Below are 26,785 nucleotides of genomic sequence, written 5' to 3'. Positions count from 1 at the left end.
ACTTTTCTGACATATGAGGGGCTGAGGGATATTGGGTAAGACATTTATATGTAGCCAGTGTTTGGCAAACCTTGCTGAATCCATTTATTTATGAAGACCTGACGTATGGTAGATTAAAGAATGCCTTATGTCAATACAAGTGGCAAAACGAAACGTACAAAATACAAAAGAATTTTAAAATCTTTTAAATGTGCCTGATCATTCTCATTTCATAAAGATCAACTCATGAGAGTGTCAATTTGACTGGGGAAGTCTACTCTGTGTTTACAGGGCTGTCAGGGTCGAATGTTCACTAGGCTTTCCATTACAGCTTGATTTCTGCCATTACATAAATAAACCAGATTCAGTTTTACAGGATGTTGTCACTTACAAACACACAACCACTATATTAATGCATTATTAGGTGAGAATCAATTAAAAATAAAACAGAAGTGTGGGAAGGTTGATAACAAACTCTACCCTTTCATTCTTATTAATAATTTTCTCTCTCTATATGAATCAGTTCTAAAATGTACCCAGCCCGGCCAATAATTAAAAATGAAGTACCTTTTGGAAATGAAAAGATAGTAATTTTTTTGTCCACTAGATGAAGAGTGCATGAAGAGGCAGATTTTCAGTCACCTACATGCAAGTAAGCATTAAACTATAATTTTCATTTGTAGCACTATATTATCTACCAGCACTGGGGATATTTGTAGTTCATGCAGTAGATAATTATAGCATTATGTTCTTTAAGCAGTATCAAAGGGAACAGGTGCAGTTTCTGAAGACCAAGGACAATGAGCCAATCTGTGTCTAGAGCAGCCATCCTCACGTGAAGAACGGGAAGCCTACCGGTGTGACAAGGGCTCTGAAGCTGTGAGCAACATTAGCAAACAAAGTTGGCTTTTAGCCGCCTGGTTAGTGGTCTCTCTTATTCCTCTAGCATTTTCTTCCAGAAGTCACAGAGCAGTTAGAAAGAAATAAATTAATTCCACGTGCTGTAATAGATCACACACAGAAAGCAATGGGCACATTCTACTTCCCAAAACGAGAGAGAATAAGAGGTAAATAATGCTGGGAAGCATGTGACTTGGACAGCCAGTCCTGATTTTTAAGCAACATAGTGCACACAATTCTGCTCTTTAGAGAACAATCCTTTAAGAATCACATATCTATTTGGGACGCAGGACTTTTTATCTTCCGAATTTCTGAATGCAGACCTCAGCGGGGTTGTGCTCGCAAATAGGAGTTGCCAGGCAAGAGAATGTGACGGAGCAGCAAAGTGTGTCTTCAGGAAAGAAGTCTGGGAGCATGTCCAGAGAGCAACGCTTTTGTTGTAAAGATGTCTGTCTGATTTTAAACGTTACTTGATCTCTCTAGTTGGCAGTTTTCTCTGCACAAGGAAGAGTGGACTCAGATCTTTTCCATTAAAAACATCTTTTAAATGTCTTTTCAAATATCCCCAACCCGGCTGCCCAGTGTGTTCACACTACCCTTTGAACAACCAGGGGTCTATACTGGGCAAATTCTGACTTTCTGGTTTGTTGGTTTGTTCTGCTCAATTTAAGACGTTCATAAAAACATGTTTGACTCCCTCTCGTAAACGTAATTAGCTAATTATTGAGACTTAGTGGCCGCAGACCTTTTTAGCTGAAATCATTTCCCCCGAGCATTATTTTAGTCACCTCGGGAGAGGAATATGTGCGCGCTGCGCAAGTCCTGAGCAGAGAAGCGCACGGAGCCTCACTGCCGTCCAGATGCTGCACACATTCTATCATCTTGTTTAATTTCCTCCACAACCCTAAGAGCATGTTCGTTCATTCAGAGGTGTCACCTGGTGGCACCTGGCTCTATGTGTCCCGGTCAGCCTCAAATCCAGTTCTGATCATGTGAGGAGTTCTTGTAGTGCGTTAGGAATGGAAGAGGTCACAGCTGATCTGGGCCCTTAACGAGCAGGTGGTGCTTGTCTATCCACTCTTGTCCCATTCCCTGGCTGGATGCTGATGTCCTGGGTAACGCTGGATGCCACTCATGAAACGTGCACAGCCCCCATGCATCCGGGCTCTGCATGGCAACACGGGGCACACTCGAGTTCCCACACCACAAATTCCTGGGTTACTTCTTCTAGTTCTGTGATAACGCCCTTGGGATTTTGAGAGGGGTCGCACTGAATCGGTAGGTTGCTTGGGGTAGTGTGGACATTTTAACGATGTCAATTCTTCCACGAGCAGAGTGAATCCTCCCATTTATTTGTGTCGTCTAAAATTTTCTTTCACCGGTGTTTTACAGTCTTTGGAGTCCAGGGCTTTTATGTCCTTGGTTACTATTTATCCTGAGGTAGTTCATTCTTTTTGATTCAATTTAAATGGGATTTTTCTGAGTTGATTAGTACTCTAAAATGTACTTATATTTATTAGTGTAAAGAAAAATATTTACATAGATATGAAGATGCAAAATCTATTCCTACATGTGACACTATCTTCAATATTATATGTTCATGGTTGGCAAATGGGCTCTTCTGCTTTGAAAAAGGAATTCACCTGGGACGCCTTTTTCCTTAACCACGGTGTATAAAAATGTGCCAAACATAAGACTCCATTTATGCCTATAAACCTATTGTTAGCTATCAATCCTGATGTAAACACAGAAGTGAATTTTAGGATAAATAAGGAGTTGATTTTATTTACTAAGATTAGAAATTGCAGGACCAGCAGAATTTTGAGTCTTCTCAACTTTGCAGCAACCCTTTTACAAAGTTAAACATTCTAAAATTAAGGCCAAAGGTTCTGTTTTCCAACTTGGTGAGGTGACGTGAACTGTATTTCAAAACACCACTGGGACGCTGAGCTAGTCACGGGGTTCAGGGACAGCATTAGCATTCTGGGCAGCCGTTCCCCCAGGGCCCTGGCCGCCCCTCCCCCACTGGAAAGCTATTCATGGCCGCAGCTCCAGACCCCAGGGGCTGCCAAGCTTCACAGGTGCCCCTGCAGAGAGGGCCGCCACATCTGCCCCGCCCCCCCAAAGAGAAAACCCTCTATTCAGGAGAGAGAGCCATTTACAGACAGAGAGGCCATTTTTCAAGGTCTTTGAAGCCAGGGCAGTGTGGGGCGTCAGCAGTTGTACCTCCTCTTAACAGCAGGTGCAGAAGGATACACTGGCTCCCTTAGAAACACTCGTGAAAGGACCCCTTCGCGTCAGCATTTTAATGGCGGGTCTCTTTAAAGGAGCCCCGCTAAATGCATCGACTTCCAAACATACCTAATTTATCTGACTGATGAAAATACGAAATGCCCATTGGTCGGGGCCTCATGCAAACGCTGCCATTAAGATATATTTAGAGATTTTATATTTTAATTTATAGATTATATACCCATATTTATAGATTTGATATTTCTTACATTTAAAAAATCCTGCTTCCTTTATTTATGCTAATTTTAATATCTGATGATGCTACTCTACAATCACCCTTCTCCTTTAAAATATTATTTACTATTTTCGCTTACTTGCTTTTTCCAGGATAAATTTCGGTTGATGTTGCATTACATTGAATGTTAATTTGAGAGAAAATAATATCCTTATAAGGTTTTTTCCATTCAGAACCATGACTAAGGTCTTCATTTATTCAAAATTTCTCTTAATTTCCTAAATAGTTTTGTTTTGGCTTATTTCTTCAGTTACACATTTCGACATTCTCATGAATATCATCTTCGTTTCTATTATATTGCCTTACTGGTTTTTCCTCATTTGTGAGTAGACTTTTTTTTTTAATTTTTTTATTTAGTTACTTTTTAACCAGCCACTTCATTCATTTGTTTAAGTAGCTTCTTAGGTTTATGTCTGTTTTCTCCTCCAGTTGATTCTCTGGAGTCTTTTCAGATAAATATGCATGATATCTGCAACATATAATCATATCTCCTTTTCAATATATCAATTCCTGCTAATCCCATAGTTGTTTTATTTTACTACCGTAAGTCCCTGAGCAAGAGAAATAACAAAAACAACAGCAGACTTTATTTCCTTGTCCTAAATCAAGTAAGAATATATATTTTTTTAACTTCAGGAAAAAGTCTATGTACCTTCTTAAATTGCTTATTCTATTACTCTGTTGATTTAATAAGTAATATTTCAGAAGAAATATTTAGATTGTAATATCCACTGCACATGCAAGGATGTCTCTGTTTTCCTCTTATATAGGAAATCACCTAAGCATAAAATTCATGAGTCAGTATTTTTCCTCCCCAAACCCCATTCATTGTACTTTATAGTATGTCGCGATGTTTTCACGGCCACGTGGTTACATTTCCAAGGTGCAGGGGCAGACGGGCACCACTTTGCTGTCCCAGTCGTGGAAAGCCAGACGAGCTAGGAGCGGGCTTCCCACCCGGGTTCCAGGAGGCCCTACTGCGTGTAGCTTCACGCTGCCCTGTCTGGCGGCCCTGCTCCCCTGGGGCTCCCCAGAGCAGGAGAGGCAGGGGTTGGGGGGGCCAGGCAGCGATCCAGGGAGGGCCACTACTGGGTCTGCCTGCAGACGCTCCCACGCGGGGCTGGGGCTGCCTGGATTCTTGGTGGACACACGCTGCCGTTGTCCGAGCTGCGGCCGCGTGTATGGAAAGGAGGTGCTCCGGAGCAGACTTCTGTGTCCACGCACACGGTAAGCTGACTTAAGATGTGCCAAAGCTTGAAGCTCTTCGATGAACTAGAGAAACTGAAATGGTTGCCTTTAACTCAGAGACCACTTTCTCATGCAATCCTTCAGCACACCCTGCGTTTGGTACAGCCCGTCTTTTACGCACGTGGATTCCTGTTTTAAAGACTGTCCTCTCTCTCGCTCTCTCATGGATTTTTCTCCAAGAGGTCTCAGTCCACTCCTTGTGGAAATTCCATTAAGCATCCTTCATGCTTCTCATGCACCCCCCCCATAAATTACAGCTCCCCATTCTTTATTAACACTGGTTTAGTGTCTTAAGACTTCATTCAAATAACCTAGTTTTCTCTTAACAATCCACTGCCTTTATTTTAGTTTTAAATTTAGTGATGACATTTTTTTTTATCTCCCACAACCTTGCTTGTTTTCTGGTTACTCCATCTCGTGAATTTGCTTCGCCACGGCTTCCGTTTCCTGGGAAACGCCTTGGCCCCGAGGGCTCGGCGGGAGCTGGAAGCGCTACGCGTAGCAAACACGGCAAACCTGGGAAGTACCACGTGCTGGTGATTACGCACCCAGGCTCTGAGCCGCCTGCGTGAGTTCGGGTCCTGGCGCTGCCGCCACGGGTCGGGTAATCTTAGCACATCTTCCAGAGGATCTAAACTTCAGTTTCTGCGTTTAGAGTTTTGGAGGAATAACGCTAGCTCCCTTATAGCATTATATTTAAGGAACAAAAACAGGGATGGGCACACGGTTTGTGCTTCATCCACGTTAGCAAGCAGCTTGCTAACTGTGGACAGCGCTCATTAGCAAGTCAGCCCCAGGTCTGTCACCCTTCACCGCCTTTATCACGGCGCGTCTGGGCTCAGCGTTCAAGGGGACTGGTGGGTCCGCGGAGCGTCTCCCCTGCTGGCTGGTGGGTGGCTGTCTCACGTGGGTGTGGTGAGCAGTGAGTTGGTCATCTGGGCCCTCGTTTCTGTTTGTTTTCTGCACGATCTCTTTCCAAAAATCTCTCCACCGTCCTGCCTATGGATCAAAATGATTTAATAACATCCAACAGAGATGTAACTGATTTTATTTCAAGAGGAATTTAGATGAGGTTTTAAAACAAAAAGACATGTACATACACATCTTGTCCTTCTTATGTTTCTAATTCCTAGCCGAGGGTGTGTGTGCATAGGATAATACTGAGGACAATATTTCTTAAATATAAATATAAAGCTCCCTTAAAATTGGTAGGCTTTCCTTATAGCCTCACTAGGTTGTTTGAGATTGTTTATAGCTAACTCCCTGCTTCCATGAATTAATTTTATTTCAGCTCAATAAAAGGTACTGCCTGAGACTTGATCTTTTTGTTGCCTCTGAGAAACCTACATGAAGCCTTCCTGCTGGGCTTAATAGAACAAACACAACAAACTGACCTTCATTTTCTCCGGTGTTCTTTTGTTGCAACGATGTTCTTTTGTGCTGTTCTATTCGTTGCTGTCTGAAGTGCATCTGGATTGTGAGATAGGGGATTTTGATTTCAATTGGCATTGATTTTTGAATGTATTCACTGACTTTATAACTTGTAGTGGCCGCCTCAAATGAAGTTCTCCAAAGTTCTGTTTTGTTTTGTCAGGTCTTATTTTTTTCCCCCCAGTGTTACAGGGATTTCAGCTGCTCCGTATCTTGGTAATCTTTAGCTTTTCCCCTCTTGATTTATAAAGCGATTTGATTTTAGAAAATGTTACCTTTGTTTAATGCTCAAGGAAAAGAACACTGGATTTCAGGCGTGCGCCATTTTAATGACTTGGCACATGGGTGCATACCTTCTCTGTGTGTGTTTACATATACACGATACATTGGAATATGTGTAAGGAAATAACAATGGGAGGAGGTGAGTGAGCTTACTTTTTTGTCCTCAGCATGAATAATAGTAAACATACTATGAAGATTAAAGCTTGCCCACTGCCTTTACATGGTATTTTCAAATTAAGTATTACATTAAATTTATCAGGAAAACAACCCAAAGGAGATCCACACACAGACACACACACACACACACACACACACACACTGAATTGGGCAGGACTGATTAGATAAGGGCAGTGTTGGTGAGATTTGCATGATTTTTTGCCTGTAGTTCAATATCAAATTATTTCTTTATATTAGTGCCATCCTGTAGAATGAAAAAGAGTTCAGGACAAATTCTATCTTATCAATATGTTTAGTAGTGACAGCTTGACATGACCAACAGCATCTACATACATTAAAGCCTCCAATGTCATCGGTATGAAAGCTGACAGAAGAAGAGACTTTCGTATAATATGAGAAGCCACCCTTTTTATTCTTCCTTTACGTGTATATGTACTATCATGGTTTTTATAGACTAAGATTCTCATCTACGCTAAGTCAGGTCACCGTACATCACGGTGTTTGCTCTGGTACAACATTCTGTGGGGAAATGTTCAGGGGAAAGGTTCAGGAACAACATAATAATTGGGTTTCATAAGATGGGTGTTTGTTTTCAGATAATAAAACCAGCACACCATCCCAAGAGTGGATGATGTATTTATCTTTGCAAGTAAACATGTATTCATTTCTTCCATAATGTAAGTAAAATTGTTTAGCAGTGACTCATACAGAAATGAGACTGATTCTGGGTCCTGATTTAACTCTATTTGAAAATTGAAATTGCATCCATTCTAAGAATTTTATTGTCAATGACATTATAAGATTTGGAGACACATTTGTGTCTCGGGATTTATATTGATTCTTACTTTATGGTCCACAGACAAACCACTGATGCTTAATATAATATCAGCAAAGAAGCAGTTTATTCCCTTGCACTCTGTAACATTTTTCTCTTTAAGATGGAACTTCACGTTCCAATTAACCATCCCTGGAATGGATGCAGTTAACGCAACCGTCCGTCTCATGCAGAGTATCAGGATGAACATCTCAGGGCCCGGGTTATAAAACAGGAGACAAAATGTGTTTCAGTAAACAAATAAGAATTTACTCTGTAGGGCAATATAAAGTTATACCTTCACAGAGATAGGGTCACGTGATCCTCGAGTATTGTTTTTCACATGGGGATTAAAAGAAGCATTTGCCAAGAACTGCTACCTGGCACGCAGAAAGCATTTGAAGTTGGGAGAACAAAGATCATCTGAAATCATTTCAGCTGAAGGTAATAAACATGTTATGGTGATCGAGGTGACTGTATTGCAACACAGGACGATTCTAGATGCTACAACAAGTGGGTTAAAATGATTAAAGTATATTCTTTGCAAAGTTAACAGGTGTTTTAGGAATTAAAAAATTTGTTCTGGAAAATCCTTGTATAAACCTAGTTTTTTCTAAGTGTGGGGCATTAGAGAGAATTTTGCATGAATATATACATTGTAGATTTCCAAGAGGAGCTTATAAGAATTATGGTCTCCAAATTTGCTTAGCCATGGCTCATCTATGCTTTCTTTCTAGGAATAAATACTCTAATTTCATATGTAAATTACTTTAACCAAACTTAGTCTGTATTATTAAAGAAAGAACAAAATAAATCATTTTGTGTGCCAAAATGACATGATTTTTATACAAAATAAAAATGATCATCCCTGATTGCTTTTATTGACTGCATGAAAAATACTTATAAAAATACCCTGAGAGTAAATTAAAATTCTTTCCATTTCTACGTGTCTATTGTTTATAAAAATCTACTGCAATTTTTCTTCACAGATTTCCATTTTGTTCCTGTGCCAAGTAAGATGTGATTCTTTTCCCCCATGTTTAATAGCTATATTTACCTTATCTTGTTGCATTTCATGTTATGCATTTGCATTTCCTTACCTGCTTATGTAATGTACCATTAAGCCTTGACAACACCACCTGCTTGTGAACTGCCCCACCCCCAAGCCGCTAGTCTCCCAGATTGCCTCTCTCAACATTATGCAAAAATGGTGCATCAGACGATAATTTACATGCTCTAAGAATACACAGACTTTGACAAAATTAACTATGACAAAATTAACTGTTGAAACAAACAAACCAAAATTAGCGAATGCGTTTACCAGGCTCGAACTGGACCATCCTCCTCCATCTCAAAAAAAAAGCTTCATGCCAGGACGACCATGCTTTACTGCTGCGGGCAAATCACATTTTTATACTTTATTTTTACTGCTTCCAGGACATACTAAAAATGGATCCAGACTTTTATTAGATTTTATATCTACTAGAAAGTGGTCTTATTCTTAGACATAAAGAAAACCAGCTTGAATTAGAGACTGCTATAAGAAAAAAAAGTATTGCAAAGATAATTAGATAGCTCATGTATTTAAAGGTGTAAAAGTTATTGGAAGATAATAAAAATTATTATTTGTGATTCTTTAATGCATTAAAAAAAGAAAGTTAATTCAAGATGGGAGGCACTATTTTGCAGGACATTAGCGAGAAGTTGTGTCTTGGAATTCCAAAAGCACCAAATCTCTCTGATTAAAACAAAATTATAGAAAGAGCTCATTGAAGAGAGGACGTACAAAAGAAAAAAAAAGGGCCGATAAAGAGAGAAGGTCAAATGGAAAACATCTGGCTACGAGCAAAGAAGGAAGGGAAGAAAGAAAGTGGGTTGAGAGGGAGAGAAAAGGAACGAAAGAGAAAAAACAAGGACGATGAAGAGGGTTGATACATTGCCCCTGGAGGTCAGCTGTGGTAAACGTCATTCTCCAGCACGTCTCCCGTGGAAATGTTGGAACATCTACTGGTCTTGTGTGTGATACAGAGTTGTAACTACGTGGTGACGTGTCTGACACAGAGAAGCTGGGGAACGACCTCAGCAAGACAGGTGCGCTGCATCAAGGGTCTAAACCAGGGGTTCCCAACCTTCCTAATGCCGCGGCCCTTTAATACAGCTCCTCATGTTGTGGGGACCCCGAACCATGAAGTTATTTTCGTTGCTACTTCATAGCTGTAATTTTGCAACTGTTATGAATCATCATGTAAATATCTGATATGCAGGATATATTTTCACTGTTACAAATTGAACATAATTAAAGCACAGTGATTAATCACAAAAACAATATGTGATTATATATGTGTTTTCCGATGGTCTTAGGCGACCCCTGTGAAAGGGTCGTTCGACCCCCAAAGGGGTCGCGACCCACAGGTTGAGAACCGCTGGTCTAACTGGTGTTTGAACAGCCCCCCCCCCATTGGGTCTGCCTGCTGCCTTCATCAGTGTCCGGTGTCCGCTGTGCATGGACACCTGCTCACAAGAGAAGGGTGGATAGCAGGTCATCTCTCCCTCCGTCTCAAGAACTTAGCGACACAGAGGGACCAACCCTGTCTGCTAAGCTCTGAATGTGTGTGTCCCCTCCACATTTACCTGTTGGAATCCTAACCCCCGAAGCTGGCGGGATGGGGGGGGGCCCTCGGGGCAGTGTTGAGGTCCTGAGGATGGAGCCGCCAGGGCGGGATTAGTGTTCTTATAAAAGAGGTCCCCCGGAGCTCCCCCGCCCCTCCCACCCTGTGAGGGCACAGCGAGAAGTCGGCCGGCTGCAGCCCCAGAGGCCGACAGCAGAACCCCACTCCGCCGGCACCTTGACCTTAGTCTTCCAGCCTCCAGAACCGTGAGCTGTTGTGCATTTTCACAGCAGCCCAAAGGGAGTAAGACAATGACTCCGGCCCCTTGGAAAGAAAGGGAGAGGGCAACTGCCTGCCCAGCCCAGAAACGAAACAAAGCTGCATGCCATGCAGATTGTAACAGGTGACCCCATTTACACAGAACGGGAAACACTCTCCACAAAGTATTAAATGGTTGTTATTTGCATCTAGAAGGCGAACCAAAGTATCAGAGAAAATACCAGCCCCTGGCTGGTTTGGCTCAGTGGATTGAGCGTCGGCCTGCGAGCTAAGTGTCGCTGGTTCGATCTTCCAGTCAGGGCACATCAGAGAAGGAAAACTCTGACTCCAAAAAACCTCCGCTGCCTTGCGGCATACCTCTTCAGGGGAAAGGCTAAGGGAGTAAACCCCGACAGAAAATCCGGAGCCGGAGTCCCTAAGGCGGTTTGACGTTGTAGTCAACACCGGCAACTCCTGCGGCGCACCTGAAGCCAAGCTGTATTGACTCCGTCTTTCCCTTGGACCCTTCAGCTGCGAAGAGAGGGGGGGTCTGCTGCATGGGCAACAGCAGACCCTCCATATCACCCTGCCAAGGCTCTGTAGCTTCAGCTCCACTGGAGAGGACACTCCAGCGTCATCGCAAGATGTCGATTCAACACGGGAGGAGACAGATACCGTGTCACTCCCGAGTCGGACTGCACAATCATTCTCGGCGGTTCAGATAGACTCTTAAGAAGCTACACCATCGTCTCTCGAGACGGACGGCTGCCGACGAGTCATCAAATATTTATGGAGCGCTTGCTGCCTGTGAGTGGAAGAGCTGTCTAGGAACGCGGGCAGACAGCTCAGCACTCGTATTTCTTACAGACTCTCTGGAGGGCTCCAGCGGCCAGGCCGTCCTTCCCAGGCCGCTAATGGCTAGAGTTTCCATCAGGGGCTTAATTTACCTTCCCCCACTGACAGCCTCTGCTGGGCCTTTCAACTCCATTTCCCTCAGCTGTTCATTGTTCTTTTGTTCTTTATCCTAGTCCATGAGCACAACAGGATTTGGGATTGTACTAGAACTGGGGAGGTCGGGAAGAGGAAGAGAAGAGACTGAGAGCGCTAGGATAAGTGAAAGAAATTAGTGACAAGAGACACAGATTGGTTTCATTTACGCAAAATGCCCAAACCAGGCCCTGCTGTAGGTTTGACAAGTTCCGAGAGAGAAACAGCCCAGGGCTGGGTGAGGGAGTATTAAGGGATGATTGCTAATTGGTACTGCTCTTGCTTGGGGTGCAATAAAAATGTTTTCAATTTAGATTGTGGTGATAGTTCCATACATTTTGAATATCCTGAATTCCAACGAACTGAAAATAATGCCAATGATTTATTTTTACATTGGATTTAAAAAACTGAAACTGTACACTTAGTTTCTTTTTTTCAGTGAAAAAAATCTATAATTATCGATTTCTCCTCAATGATTTGAGCATCGAGTCAAACTACAAAATTTTATAACAGAGATAGTGCAAATGCATATATTTTTGTAATATCATTCTATATTTTCCCTTAGCTTTTCATTTTGATGTATTTTTTATCTGACTTCAGATAAATACATCCCATTTTTATTGCACCGACTGGTCAATACATCTTAAAGTAGCAAATCTAAAAACTGTGCTTCCCAAAACTCGTTCAGAAACAGTATTTTAATAGCCTCTCATCCTTCACATAAATTGTTAGTAACTTCCCCAGCAGTTTTCAGATATTCATGTCGAATGAGGCTGATAGCACTCTGAACTCATCACAGGAAATAAACTTTAAATCCCTTTCATTGAAAATTCCACGTTAAGAAATTTCACACTGTGGTCCCACTTCATTCCTATGCTTACAATACAAACACAAGGCTTTGGGGGTCTGTGTTCACCGTGCTACAATCATTAGCTGACTACCACAAGCAACAAGTTATAATGACTTTTCAATTTTAATAATAATAAAAGAAAAGAAAAATTAGCAGGTGTGAGCTGATGTTACTCATTGCACTATTGTTGGGAAGATAACTAGAAGGTATTACTCCGAGACCAGAGATATGTTGTTTTCAATTATTTCCTATGATGTGAGTAACACTGTGCTGTGTACATTAGCACCCCTGCGTTCCAAACCAAAGAGAGCTCCCTGGGAAGCCAGCGTCCTCCATCCCCCAGGGACACACGTGCCTTACCTCTGTCTCGGCAGGCTAATGAACGGCTGCTTCTGGCACCTCTTGCTAAGGCTGAAGAGCTTGTGCACGATCTTCTGCGCTTTGAGGAAGAGTTGCTTCATGCTGTTCTCCAGTTGTTCATAGCGGCGCTGGAAATTAGAATCCATTGTCCACAAGTGCATGATGGCCGACGTGTTGAGGAAGTAATTCATGGGCAGCCTTTTCATAAAGAACTTGAATTCGTCTGAAAGAAAATGGTTAAAATCCAATACTTGAATTATAAACAATCATCTTCCTCTTTCTCCAAAACACATTTCACATGTTAATATTTAAAAAATAAGTGCATACAATCGTATTTGAGTAGCAAATCAATAGAAAAATTTTAAATATTTTCATAATACTTTTCTTTTTTGTTCCCCTTAAAACAGAACTTTCAGGGAAGAAAATAATTAGAAGAATGTGTGCTAGAGCCAATAGTTTAGGCAGGAAATTCAAGCTGAACTTATTTTTTCCGTGTTCTCCCTTTGATGATCTTTGGATGAACTTTCTTCGTAGGTAATGGTCATTAATTCATCCTTCATTTTCCCAGTAGTATTAATAATCCTTTCCAAGTGTTTTATGTCAAAGAAATATTTTCAGAATTTTTTTTCCCTTAGTATGTAGTATTATAAAGCACATTGATTAATGTTTAAAGATTTTTTAAATAGGAAATTATAAGATCCAACTGTGTCCTCTGATTCTTCCCTTTAACTAGCCATTTAAAATCTGTCATGACATACCATGACAAACTTAGTACACAGAAATGTACTAAATGTGTTTTACTAATTATCATACCTGAAATCACCTTTTATTTCAAGTGTCTGATTAACCAACAGTGGGAACAAAAGTTGATGTTACACAAAAATCACTTGAAAGATATATTAATTATGCAAAAACAAAAGACAGTTGAGGTAATAGCCAAAAGATTCAAATAGCACAACTGTCCATAAAAAGAAATGATCTGGTACCTGGTACAATGCAAATGAACCTTGAAAATATTACACGAGTTAAAATAGCCACCGCAAAAAGACAAATATGGTACGATTCCACTTGTGTGAAATATCTAGCACAGTTAAGTTTACCGAGACAGAAAATAAATTTGAAATGACCAGGAGGGGAGAGGGGGAAATGGGAAATGATTGCATAATAGCTACAGAATTTTCTGTTTGGGGAGATGCCAACTTTATGGAAAAAAAGATAGTGGCGGTGATTCCACAACATTGTGAATGTAGTTAATGGCACTGAATTATACAGTTAAAATGATTAAAATGGAAAATTTTATGTTCTATATTATCACAGTAAAAAAAATTACAGTATGATCACTGAGCCCTTCCCATCTCTCCTTATTTATCCGAAGTAAATATCATGAACAGGGACACCAAACACGAACTGTTGATTGTTTCTAGTACTTGCTGAAGACGTTATCTTGTTAATAATGCCATGCTGCTCCCATTTCTACATCACACGCGGTCGGGTTAACTCTACAAACACATTAACGCACCACAAGATTTGGAAAATGTCTTCAAGGGCTAAACAAGTATTAGTTGGCGAGTGAGATGAACTACATTTTAGTCGCTTTTCTACGCATAAAAGAGATCCATGGTATGCATTAAACCTCAGCCTCTCTGTGCCGTAATTTGCCCTTTTGTAAACGATACAGAGAGTTCTAGATGATAATCTCTTGGAACTTTAAGTCTATAATGTTATGAACAGTTGTTTTAAATTCCCACAGTTAGTTTTAAATATCCAGTTCAAACCCAGTTGCTTTCTAATGTCATTATATTGCTATTATTATTATTCAACTGAATTTTGACAACCTGTGTTAATACTTTTTCCTTTAATGTAGGTGCCAAGTCTATTACAGCTTTCTAAAACTACCAGATTAGCATTAACACTTTTTAAAATATATCATTTTTCATCTGAGAACTAAACCGTATTAACTCATATCCATATTTAGAGCAATTAGTTTATATTTAGTTCATGTGTTAGGGCTATTTTGATAGAGCCAAACTATTGCACCAATGCTAGAAAATGCAACTTTTTAACAACGTAACAGAAAATTATACTCATGGATATAAGGTTTGCAATTTCACCCACAACAAAATAATTACAGGGGCCTGGCATCTTTTGGCCATTGTAGGTATACACTTTTACTAGAAGAAGGAAAAATAAAAGCAAAAAATAATATTTTATAGCAAATAATTAAAAAGATGCTTGAGGATACATCCATTTGAAATGCTTCAAATTATTTTTTAAAAGTAAGTAGGGCATAAATAAGAAATGCATTTTGAAATTCCAATGTCACAGCCCCTACATTTTGTTTGGTCCCATGAGTCTCCTCTGCGAGGTTCCCTCATTTGCACAAAGGGCTGACACATGGAACTGAGAGTGTCCCTGGGATGGTCTGCCAAGCAGAAGCCACTGGTTCGAAGACTAATCCATTTCATTGTCATCTTTGGCTTGAACACCTTGGATAAGCCATTATCGTTTCATGGGTATGCATATCTTAGTTCTCTTCATTGTTACAATGTTATTCTGAAAGTCTCTCAACCCGTAAATTATACTGGAGTTAAAGGATGGCTGAAAATAGAATTTAATTTTACCAAAGTGTACCTAATTGTGTCAGTTGAAAACTGTCACTGTGTAATTTCTAAGAAACACAGTTTTCACCTAACACTTGAATAATGACTTCATTATGAAGTCATTAAGCGTCACCACTGACAGACACCCAAAACATTTACTGGACACCTGTTATACACAGAGCACACAGATGTTTCAGTCTATGAAAGGGAATACAAAATAAACCTTTCATCTTCATTTTCAGAAATGACAAGTGACTTGAAATATTTTTAAGTGTTAAAACAACATCTTCAGCGTCTGAAATTCATTCTACTTAAAAGTCAACAGAATTCCCAGAAAGATCCCAGTGGAGATTATGTTCCTCTCATCTATGGCAATTGGTAAAATTCGTATTTGTAGGATATAAAAGTGAAATATGAATGACACATTAGAATTACGATATAAGTTTAGGGATTTACCAAACTACAAAGAGAAAACACAATGACTACAGGAAGCCAGATAACACCTTATTCCACAATAATTTCCAAAGCCACACAGACGATAAAGTATTGTTTTCCTTTTTCTGTTTTTACTTTTTTCTTAATTTCCTATCACTTTTCAAATAGCAAATCCACAGTGACTAGTCATACTTTGTGGGGAGAATACAGCTATAAAAAAAAAAAAAAAATCTCCTGCAATATGGAAGTATCTGTTTAAGTGTGTATTAATTGAATCCTTTTGCCCTACAGTCTTGAGGGCTACAGCGAAAAGAAGCCCAACCACAATAATAATAATAGTAATAAACATCCTCTATGTTGGCGGAAAGTTATAGTCGCTCAGTCATCTTAACAAAACTCACAAGCAGCAAGCAATAATGCAAAGGGAAATGCATGATACTAAGGAATTCTGTGGAAGCAAAGGGAATGAGGCTGGGGAAATGTCCTAGTAAGTGACAGGAGACCAGCTAAGCACCACGTTGACTCTCAAGACTGCGGCCACCTCTCCATTCAAAATAAAGTATTTTTTAAAAAATAGCAGAATAAGGTTTGTTGCCCTCCCCCTTCCTCTGATAGAAACTCTAGTTAACACAATATCTAACTACCGAATTTTTAATTAATGATCTGTCTCTATTAATGTGAGCTCTTACTCTGGGCAGGAACTCTTTTAAGTGTTTTAAATATTAATTCAATTCCCCCAATAACCCTTCATGTAAATTTTATCGGCGTAGTTTTGTGTGTAGAATGCAAATTATCTTTAGTTTCATAACTCAAATGTCAGCAAAAAAATATCAACATTAATATATTTACATAGTGATCCCATGTAATTATACATTATTTATGCTCTTTATTCTCATGCTTCACAGTTGAGTTAAATAAATAAGAGTGGGGAACTGAACATTTTAGGGTGAAAAGAAACCAGCCGTAAATATGTATATCCTGATTTGCATCTCTACCTGTACTGCCGAGCGTGGGAACACGAACCGAGGTAGCTGATTACATATTTCCAAATATCTAGCATCTTTCCAAACGTCTTATGAAAAGACATTCTAAAGCTTTGAAAACATGTAATTTAATTCCTCAAAAGAACAGAAAAGTAACCAGGGTTTTTTTTTTATATTTAGGAATAATTCAAAAGAGAAGCTACCTCCTTTAGAACACAGGACTATGGGTACAACTGAGGGGGAAACACGTGCTTTTATGGTTTTTTATTAACTAATATGAATGTGTTACTTTATTGAAATCTAAACAAATATTGTGAATCCCTATAAAAACACAGCCAAAGAATGCTGTTGAATTGCTAATACACGATAAACACGTTATATTATGTTATAAAAATATTAAATAAATTTAAGTAAATAGGCATTTAAATAAGATAATATTACTAATGCTCCTCAACTTACAATGGGGTTACATGCCAATAAACCCATCTTAAGTTGAAAATATTGCAAGTTGAAAATGTCGTAAGTTGAAAATTCACTGAATACACCTAACCGACCAAAAATCATGGCTCAGCATCGCCTACCTTAAACAGGCTCAGAACGCTAACATTAGCCTACAGTTAGGCAATTATTTTGAGTGTCATCTCAAGGGCAAATGTCTTCTTCTCATCAGAAGCAGGAGACACAGGTGGGCATTTTGTAGACATGGTGGGATGCGAAAACACAAAATAAAATATCCAAAGACACTTCCAATGCAGTGTGCATAGTGTGCTGGTTGTTCACCTCCTGATGGCTGGTGCACATTTTATGATTTTTCCCCCCGAAGTATCTTTTCAGTATAAATGACAATGCAATATGGATAATAATTTTAATTATTATTAAAGCATAGCAACAGTCTTACTATAATAACAAAATACTGTACAATATCTAGAAAAACAGGTAAACATGGACACAGCACATCTTAACATGAAAGAGAATAGGCAAAAAAATGTGTCAGATACATCTGAAGAAGCTATGTAAATGCTTGTTTTTAAGCAGAAAGGATAATCATTGCTGATGATTAAATGCTACAAATCTAACACCTTCCAACTTATTTCTCCCCTTATGTTTGTGAACATGGGCTTTTCTGAAGGAATACATGTGAATAGCAACACTCTGATAACCAAATTTCTGTAAGCAATACGCTAATAAAACAAATATTACTTCCTGTACTGAAGTACTGGGGCCTTATCTATACACAAATGCAGGGCAAATATATTCTGTTTCTACAGCTAGATTTTTTTTACAGATTGTAAGATTTTTATTAATTTGTTGGCTTGCTTGTTTATTTCGTCTACACAAAGTGTATCCTTATCCTAATCATTACCTCCAAACCTGACAATTAAACTACATCTGATAGGGGACTAAGAGTTGCAGGTTTAGCCTCAGTTGACAGGCTTAGGAGGTTAATGCAGCGGAAAGGGGCTATTCCAGGCCCTGGAATGCCTGACCTACAGTAACTGCAGGAGGTCCAAGAGGTCAACAAGCAATTCAACCTTCCTGTCCCAGGGGGTCTTTGAGCTGATAGATGGTACCTGAGCTGCTGATCGACAGATAGAGTACTGGGGAAATCACCCTGACTGCAACTCTCATTCAGTTAACCTAATTCCAACCCCCTTCCCTACCCTTCCTTCTCCTTATGAAAAGGTCAGCTTGAGGGAAAATGTTAAGACAGTTTTTGAGGGTACATAACATCTGAAAAAAGCACCCATAAAGACTCAATCCTTGTCTCTCCTTACTAATTCTGGTAGTGACAGGCAACAGAATGCCAGCTTTCCTGGTTTCTTCTCTACCACTGACCTTCAGAGCTATTGACCAACCAGAATCCCCCCTAAAAAGCCATGTCTTGTTCCTTAAGAGACAGTTTCCTGGAAGAGAGCATGGATTCTTCTATCTTCTCCTGGTTTTCAGTGGCAAAGAGCTGCCTAAAAAATAAAGGAACTACAAATCTTGACGCTACCGCAATGCTGGCCTTGTAAGAACCAGAATGGGCAAAGAGGTGCGAAAAGGAGTGGGAGGGCTGCTGGGAAGGATGCTTGAGAGACAGGTCTGTCCTGAAGGGCAGAAAGTAAGCCAAGGCTGAAATGGAAGTCCGATCCTCGAGCAGGTGCACCTCATATGCAAGTTTTGACCCCACTGCATAGTCCTGACTAGAATCGGCTGATTTTTACTTCCACACTGTTTTATTTATTTTTTTTTTCCTCCAAACATTTCTAAAGGATCATTTAAATGATTTGTCTCAGCACAGAATTTTCTCAACTTCTCCATTAAATCACCGGTACGACTTGGAGTGGCCACGTAGCAATGAAAGTGTTTAAACTGTGCCACAAGCCACGAACGTCGAGTTTATACTGATATTGACAAAATACTATAATGCCGCCCGAAGTACGCAACACGCGTGTTCTGCTGCTTGTGAACTGGCTGAGTTTATAACGCGACAAAGTGATGGGAACCCAGGGGCATAAATCAGAAACCGATCCTGATTCCATCGCAGCTGCCTAGAAATGTGTTTTTCCTGACTGTTCTCTTTTTCTCTGACACATCTATCACATTTTTACATTAAGATACTTTACTATAGTGAACCAACCACTCTGTCCTTCACTGGGTTGCCTTGTTTGAGAAATTACCCAAAGAGAGCTTTGCCTCTAAGCAGAAAATCTGCAAGACTCAGGTGTCCTCTTCCCCAGGGCCCTTGCAGCGGAGAGGCACCGTGTAAGCTCTCAGATGTCCGCACTTGGAGTTGGAATCTTAAGCTGTTGATTGAGTAACAGAGAAGATCGCTGGAGCCCTTCTTTAGGCAGGGGTGATTACAGCAGTAACGGTGGAGCTTAGGGCGATGTGGCGTTCACTGCGGTTAGCAAGGATGACCTCATTAAATAAATCGTATGCAAGTTCTTTAAATACTTGGTCCTGACTATGTAACAGAAGAGTATGCTTCTCTAGCTTTCTTGGTGATTCTATGTGTTACCCTATATTGTTCAATGGATTTCTTATCTGGTTAGGTCAGATACAGACTGTTTTCCACCGTTGGCAGGAAAGGACCTGGGCTGACAGAGGTACTGCTATCAGGAACCATTTGGCAATAATAGTCTCTGTGGACAACAGAAGGAATATTTACTTGGTTTCCTGGACTAGAGAGGGGAAAAAGAGGTTTTTTAAGTCCATACAGTGTTAAGGGTGGAACTTCAACAGCAGAAACACCACCTGTGCGCATCCGGAGTGAGGAGGTGCTTGTAGACGTGGGATTGGGGACTGTGCCTTCACCCAACTGAGTCAGGACCGTAAAAAACTCAAAGACTGAGCCTGAGCAGATGACTGTAAATAGAGATGGCTTAAGAGATGAAATTCCTACCTTTTCTTCTCAAAGCACAGAATGAATGCTAAAAACTTTCACAGCTGTGCTAAAGAATTTGTCTCTCTCTCTTTTTTTAGCTTAAGGGCTTCAAAACAAACTTTGATCCCAAGGTTGAATTTAAATTTCTGCCAGGTGTTACAATTAGGAAAATAAAAACACAAAACCACAAATTGGGACGACATGGGACCCTGGAAGACAGATCAATGGGAGGACTGGGGTTACCTCGGTCTTCAGATGCAGATTACTTTCCCTACCCTCAGGGAGTAGAGCCTTCCACCCCATGGGAGGGACTAACCCTGTCATGCGTTCCATCATTGTAATGATCTTAATCAAAAGAATGACCTTCACTGAGAAGCCAATTTTTATCACGTCTCACTTCCATCAGCCAACATGCCCAAGGGGAGTTTATTGGAAATAGTCTAAAGTTAAGACTGATTTTTCAATAGGCTTTGAAGAATTTGCTAATCTTTGTTGGAGAAAGAATATGAAGTGTTCTGGTACAAAGAATGCCTGCCAGCATTTCTGATGAACCCTGCACTGATGTTTTCTGTAAACTGGGAACACCAGTTCGTATGAAATTCTGTGTAAAATCAGGTGAACCGTCTGATTTCCATGTGGATACAATTACCCCTCTGTAATGGCGGCTAGTGGCAGCTGTTGACCATTAGAGGCACGGTGGATGTAGGTAGGATAATAGACAACAGGTCCAGTCAGCTATTTAGATGATCTAACCTGAAGGAATTAATAAATCAGATCATGGTCATAGGGACTTACATACAGAACCCATACTCTGATGTTCTATTTAATTTGTATAATTAAAAAAAAAAAAAAATTCTGGCAGCAAATGCCTGACTTGAGTCATCATGAGAAAGAACATTATACTATCAAATTTTGAGTCATGTCAAAGACTCAGAACCCCTATATCACAGCTTAAGTAGGGCAAATCCTCCTTCTGTATCATAAATTAATTCCTAGGACTCCTGGATTCCACAAGATTCCATTAATCAGAGTGCGATGGTATAGAAATAAGAGCAAATTGGGTTTTCTCTGAATCCCCCTCAAATTAGGTCCACTGAGACCCAAACCCACGCCTTATTTATTTCCCCAGTCCCGGTCTAATTAATTAGAATAGGAGATTATTGGCTCCCTAACCTATTATAAAGTATGATCTATTAAGGTAAGCAGGCAAAAATGGAATTTCCTTTCCAACCCAAAGACTAAATCCAAAGTGAGATTGCTTGTTTTTCAGGCTTGACGCAATCGCAGGCATCAGAGATCTGCTGAACATCCCAAACTGTGAAGATCGCGTTCATATTCCGTCTCCGAAGAACTCGCCATGCCGGCCACAGCTTAATCATAGGGTGACTCCAATGAAACGCGCATTCCAGAGGGAGCTCCCAGCCCAAGAAACAAAGCTGCTTTTCTGTGACACATATGGTTTCCTCTGTCGTTGTAAACAAAGAATACTGGAAGTAGTTCTCTTTCCTGTGTCAGATAAGCCAAGGCTGTGGTTCGGTCCCGGCCAGGGCACGTACAAGAATCGACCAAGGAGTGCACAAATAGATGGAACAATAGATCGATGCCTCTCTCTCTCTCTCCATTTTTCTCTCTCTAAAATCAGTCAACCAATCAATCAGTCAAGAGACTTAAACACTCCAATTTCACTCTCAGGTTAAATCATTTCTCAGTTTCTGGGCTGCAATTTATTTCACAGGAATGTAGGTCCCTTTACCAGGCCACACGACTTATTTGGTTCACGACATCATACTGAAAAAACATGAAAAGACAAGACACCAGGGCAGGCATCCTGGCTGCCGACCCACACCTGAGCGCATCCATCTTCTCAAAGGTCAAGTAAAGCCCCTGATGCCTGAGTGATGCTTCTGGGAGTTGCGAGTCCCGAGCCCATTGGGATATCCTCTCTAATATCAAGCACAGGGAGTGCCCGTCCAGTTCCCCTTCACTACACAGCTCAGAAGGTGCTTCAAATAAAGGATGTGATAATGTTACTGAACGCAATGACCCCACTGAAAGGCGCTGAGGCGCAGGTGTGCCCACTGCACATTCACTGGCTCCAGGGTGTCCTCAGGAAACGGTGCTTGCGTGTGATTTAGGGATCGTTCCTGGCATAGCCTCTGCTGACTCCGTGGCCTGCTCAATCCAATGTCTTTAAATACATTCCTTCTCTGCTGCAGTCATATTCTATTCTTGCAAAAATGCTGACTGACAGAGAGCTAACTGGGGCTTCAAAGGCAATTACAGTCCGCAGTTCGCAAGAGTATGGCGAATATCTATTGAGTATCTTCTGTGGACCAATCCCTGTGCTAGTTAAGGGTTAAAACGACAATAAAAATTATTATTATAGATATAACAGTGCTATCTCCATAGGTTTTCTGTGTAGATGAGATCATCACCAGGAAAACATAATAAAATGACTTTTATATAATCGGTAATAAATATTAGCTATTATTTCTTTTTATAATTTATTCAGTGTTTCCGTGTGGGCTGTGTTGAACATTTTACCTGGATTATCTCACTTAATGCTTACAACAGCCCTAGGGGATGTGTACTGTTATTATACTCCGCATTTTTCTAATGAGAAAATGTGCCTTCGAAAGATTCAGCAAATTGTTCAAAGTGACACATTTATTAATTAGAGCCCAGAACAAACCACGTCTGAAATGAAGCATTGCCCCTGCCATAATAAGCAGAAAGAGGAAAATAAAATTATTATCTCCCCTATCTAAAAGACGCTTTTGTCCGCTAGACTTGGCACAAACATTATCACGACCCATCTCGTAATAATGGTGCGGAAGGACAGGCAGGTGTTACTGAGCTCTGATGGGAAACTAATTCAAATCATGGGGTCCTCGCACAGAGCCAACTCTGAGGGAAAGGTGAGAGCAGTAACCGGCTCACGGAAATACAACAGGAAAGGTCCTTCTACATTTCTTGAGGGTCAGAACAATGTGTTATTTTTCTCTGTAGTTCCCCCTTTCCGAAAGCCTGCGACAGCTCATTACACACACTATGAATTAAGTATATATTCCTTAAATGGTTTAACCAATTGCCAAGATCCAGAAAGGAATGGCTGAAGCTATTATAAATGTAAATATATACAAAACATTTAATTTGGAAGTGTAGAATGGAGTTTAATCATATAAAATAGGAAGCTACAGGTGACTCACATGGGAAAAAAGTTGAAATGAGGTAGGTGTTCAGTTCTAAGCCTTCATAGGACTATGGAAAAAGGGAATTCGGATGGAAAGTAACGCTGCAAGATTAAAACATAAATATATTCCTTCCCCTATGGATGAGAATCTTGCAAATGGGTTTCAGGTAGTGAAATTACTCTGTATGCAAATTTGAGAGTATTGAGAAATAATTAATCAAACTATGTTGCAGTGACATGTGACCACTGGTTACGAACAAATCTAAAATCACATAGTCATGATTGCCACAGGAAAAATTGCATTCAGTGTTTTTTAAGTATCAAGCACTCTTCTAGATACTCAACTCTTAAATTCTGCACAGTAATGATTGCTGCTATATACATTATATTAAAATAATAACCATGCCTTAGAGATGCTGGATAAATTTCTCCATGTCTACAGCCTTGTAATAATACAGAGAAAAAACTGCGAACAAAGTTGAGTGCCATATCACACACCATGTAGCCTTTGGACTTTCCCCTGCACACTCGTAAGAGAATGAGAGTGAAGAAAGGACGATACCTCGATATGTTACAGCACGGGGTTACCTTCTGGGCCCCCTGACAGTATCTCGGGAACCCCGAGTTTCCACTGACTCCGCTTTAAGACTACTGCTCTCAGTGTATATATTAAGCAGCAAATGTATGCAACGTGTAGCTAATGCCTAAAAGAGCTCTGCAGTTTTTTATGTAATAACAATGACAAGCAGGACCCATGTTCTGTGTGCTCACATCAAGAGAAGATGGCGTACTCCTTATTAGAAGGCAGGGGAATTCGTGGGGTTCCTTCCCCAAGGATCTAGCATGTACTATTTAACTTTCAAATCCTCTAAGCACAATAAGGAGAAAAAAATCACGTGTTAGTGTAAGCCTGACAGTTGCTGCACACTTTCAATAATCTTCTCCCTTTTCATCCATCGTATATTAACTTGGAATTTCATGGGACAGCTATCACTGGATTGTTTTTCCTAAAATGCGCTGCCAAGTTTCAAAATTGGAGCGTCGCGTTTATTTGGTCTGCTAGTGCTGAGCAGCTATGAGCATAGTTCTGAAATCACCATTCCTATGCTGACAGGAGACCTCCGAGAGCCGGCCGTAAAAGATACAAATGACGCTGTGCAGTCTGGGAGGGAGACCTGTAGAGACCTGGCATGGTGGGTAAGAAAGGCGGCCCGCTAATAAAACCCAGGCAATCTGACTTCCTTCTCACAACAATATTTTCAATACTAATCGAAGCAATAAAAGTAATAGCGGGTCTAACACCATGGGCAATATTACATTGAAATAGCAAATTGCAAAGCTAGTGGAATGGTTATCAGAGGGATTGATCTGCAATGGAACCAATATTTCAAGCTCTCAAATAAATGTTCGATACAGCGTGGCTTCACTATTGTGCAGACATTATGATAGTGATTTACCAAAGATATATCACTTAAAACTCCCTCGCCATCTTTCCTACATGGGAGCAGAACACAAAAAAACTGAGATGAAAATGCACTTATTTTTATGCCCCAATGGACTTCAGTTGTTCACAATCCATTACTTGACTCATCCTAAAACAAACAACAACAGCAAAAAGCTAGACTCAATTTCAAGGAATGTTTGTTTTATTGGAACCCATATGAACATCAGGCCTCAGCCGGAAACGTGGCTCCTCTGCACAAATGTCGCCAGTGGAGTTAACGAAGGTTTAGAAACAACTCTTCGTATACTAGAGACAAACTGCAGTGTTCTTAGATTCTACTGTGTCTTAGGAAACATAAAAAGATTACTTTTATGGGACACTGAAAACATAAATAGAAATCTATCTATTTATTTACCGTCAAGACCTATCATTCATCTGTCCATCCTTCATCTATCCATCTGTCATCTATCATCTATCACTTACATGCCCATCATTGTCCAGAGAGGCTACATTTTGCTGCTGTAACAAACCATTCTCAAAACCCTAGATGCTAATGACACACTCTTACTTGCAGCTGCTTGTCAGGACTGGTCACATGCCACTATCTCACCGGAAGAGGACTACAAAGAATAAGGGAGGATATGGACTATTTCATGAGCACTAACCATCTCTGCAGTCTGCGCTGCTGGTCGTCAAATACTCCTCTTCCTTTCTTCTCCCCACATAAAGAAGACATTCTACCGTCCCTCGGGGGAGCTGACCCAAATACCCCATCTCTCTCTCAAGTGCAAAGGCCATGTGATCTGAGAGGTATGCCTAGTTCGTGAATCAAGTTCAGATATGACTTCTATTAGTCTACAGACTAAAAAGATGAGTTATGTGCCTCCCATACCGAGTACAGAGCGTGTAAGAGGAACAGAATAAAGCCAACAAACACGCCCGTTAGGGAGGTGTGTAACTACAAGGTACAAGTCACTGCTGTTTCCTGCTGTTTCCAGCCACCAGGAAACGCGCCCTGGCAGACACTAGGTGGGGTCCTCAGCTGGGGATGGGGGGTGGGGTGTGCTCCCTGATTAGGACCTGGTCTTCCTGTCTGGGGACCTCTTGCTTTTATGGTTTTCCTTTCCCGCTAACGGTGCCCACAGTACTTTTCCAGAGAGAGGTCTTAGAAATGTACATTTCTTAACATGTATATCTTCCTACCTCTTTGAGATTAAAAGGGACTGACTACCCTGAAGAAATCGCAATTTTAAAGGAAGGCCTGATCCTCATGTGGACCTTTTAGGATTTCTCTTTCTCAGCTTTTTCATGCTTAGCCTTGAGTTACCTCTTCTAAGTCTGGAGGCCTGGAATGTCTGTACTTTGTCTCTTTCATGTCTCAAAGGGAGCTCATCAGTTTTCTTAGCACGTGGCCAAACACATCCATGTGCAACCAATGTATATCATGAGCGCGTTGCTTTCCAACTTCTGCCTAGAGTGACAGATGCATGAGGCAAGAGCCCCCCTGGCCAGTCACTGCAGAACCCAGCATTGCCCAGACACGGCATGGCCGTTATCGCTCCTCACCCCCTGCCCGTCAGCTGAGCACTCGGGCAGTATCATCTCTGTGTGTCTGTCCTGGACATACACGTCCCCAATATGCACCTGCCGTGGCCATCAGGAGAGGCCAGGGTGAGCAGTGAGAACAAACCCAAGTGTAACATAGTCTACATGCCTTTGTGATTATTTTGAGACTCAAGGTCAAACTTTTTTTAAAAAAAAGATTCTAACTCTTTGATACATAATTCTAATAAAAAATCTAAAATTACTTCATAAACACCTGAAAACAGGGAAAATAATAAGTATTGGTAATAAGTTCCAGAAGCTCATATTACAATACGCACGCACAAGAAGCTCTAAAAACCAAACCAGAATATATCGTGAATTTGACAGCCAAGCCTAGTTTTCGTTTGGAAACAAATCTTTCCTGAAGCAACACAGTCCCAGATACGTTGGGATGTTACATAATACGCAGCCTTTGGATCATGTTATCCTCCTAAAACCTGCAATAGTATAAATTCTGTAACGCACTCCTCAAAGGTTCTGCATGCGCCTGTAATTCCTAAATCACACAGAGCAACGGGGTCTCATGTGCTCTATGACCCCTTGTACAGAAGCCTGTAGCATCCACCATGTATGACTCCCCTTTTCTATTCTATTTAAATTTGTCACTTCTCCCACATGCAATATGCGTTTATCTCCCTTCTCAATTCTAGTGGTCCTTGCTATCACTGTCAGCATTATAAACATCTGGATGCTAGAGACTGTTAGTTGGTGTAATTACCTTTCACACAAGCTG

The 26,785-nt window shown here is 40.6% G+C and overlaps 1 protein-coding gene across 1 annotated transcript in view; it reads right to left on the bottom strand.

Annotated features, from left to right (window-relative positions):
* BRINP3 (BMP/retinoic acid inducible neural specific 3) overlaps positions 1 to 26,785 on the bottom strand; it is a 177,624-nt gene that overhangs the window by 17,246 nt on the left and 133,593 nt on the right. The window contains exon 7 of the mRNA XM_090263260.1: positions 12,423 to 12,645. Coding sequence (XP_090119386.1) covers positions 12,423 to 12,645 — 223 coding nt within the window. The remainder of the gene's footprint in view (positions 1 to 12,422; positions 12,646 to 26,785) is intronic.

The sequence above is a fragment of the Furipterus horrens genome, unplaced genomic scaffold, assembly GCF_987537825.1.
Source record: "Furipterus horrens unplaced genomic scaffold, mFurHor1.1.pri manual_scaffold_15, whole genome shotgun sequence".
NCBI lineage: Eukaryota > Metazoa > Chordata > Mammalia > Chiroptera > Furipteridae > Furipterus > Furipterus horrens.
Note: the sequence above shows the minus strand (reverse complement) of the source record. Positions and strands in the feature narration are given on the sequence as shown.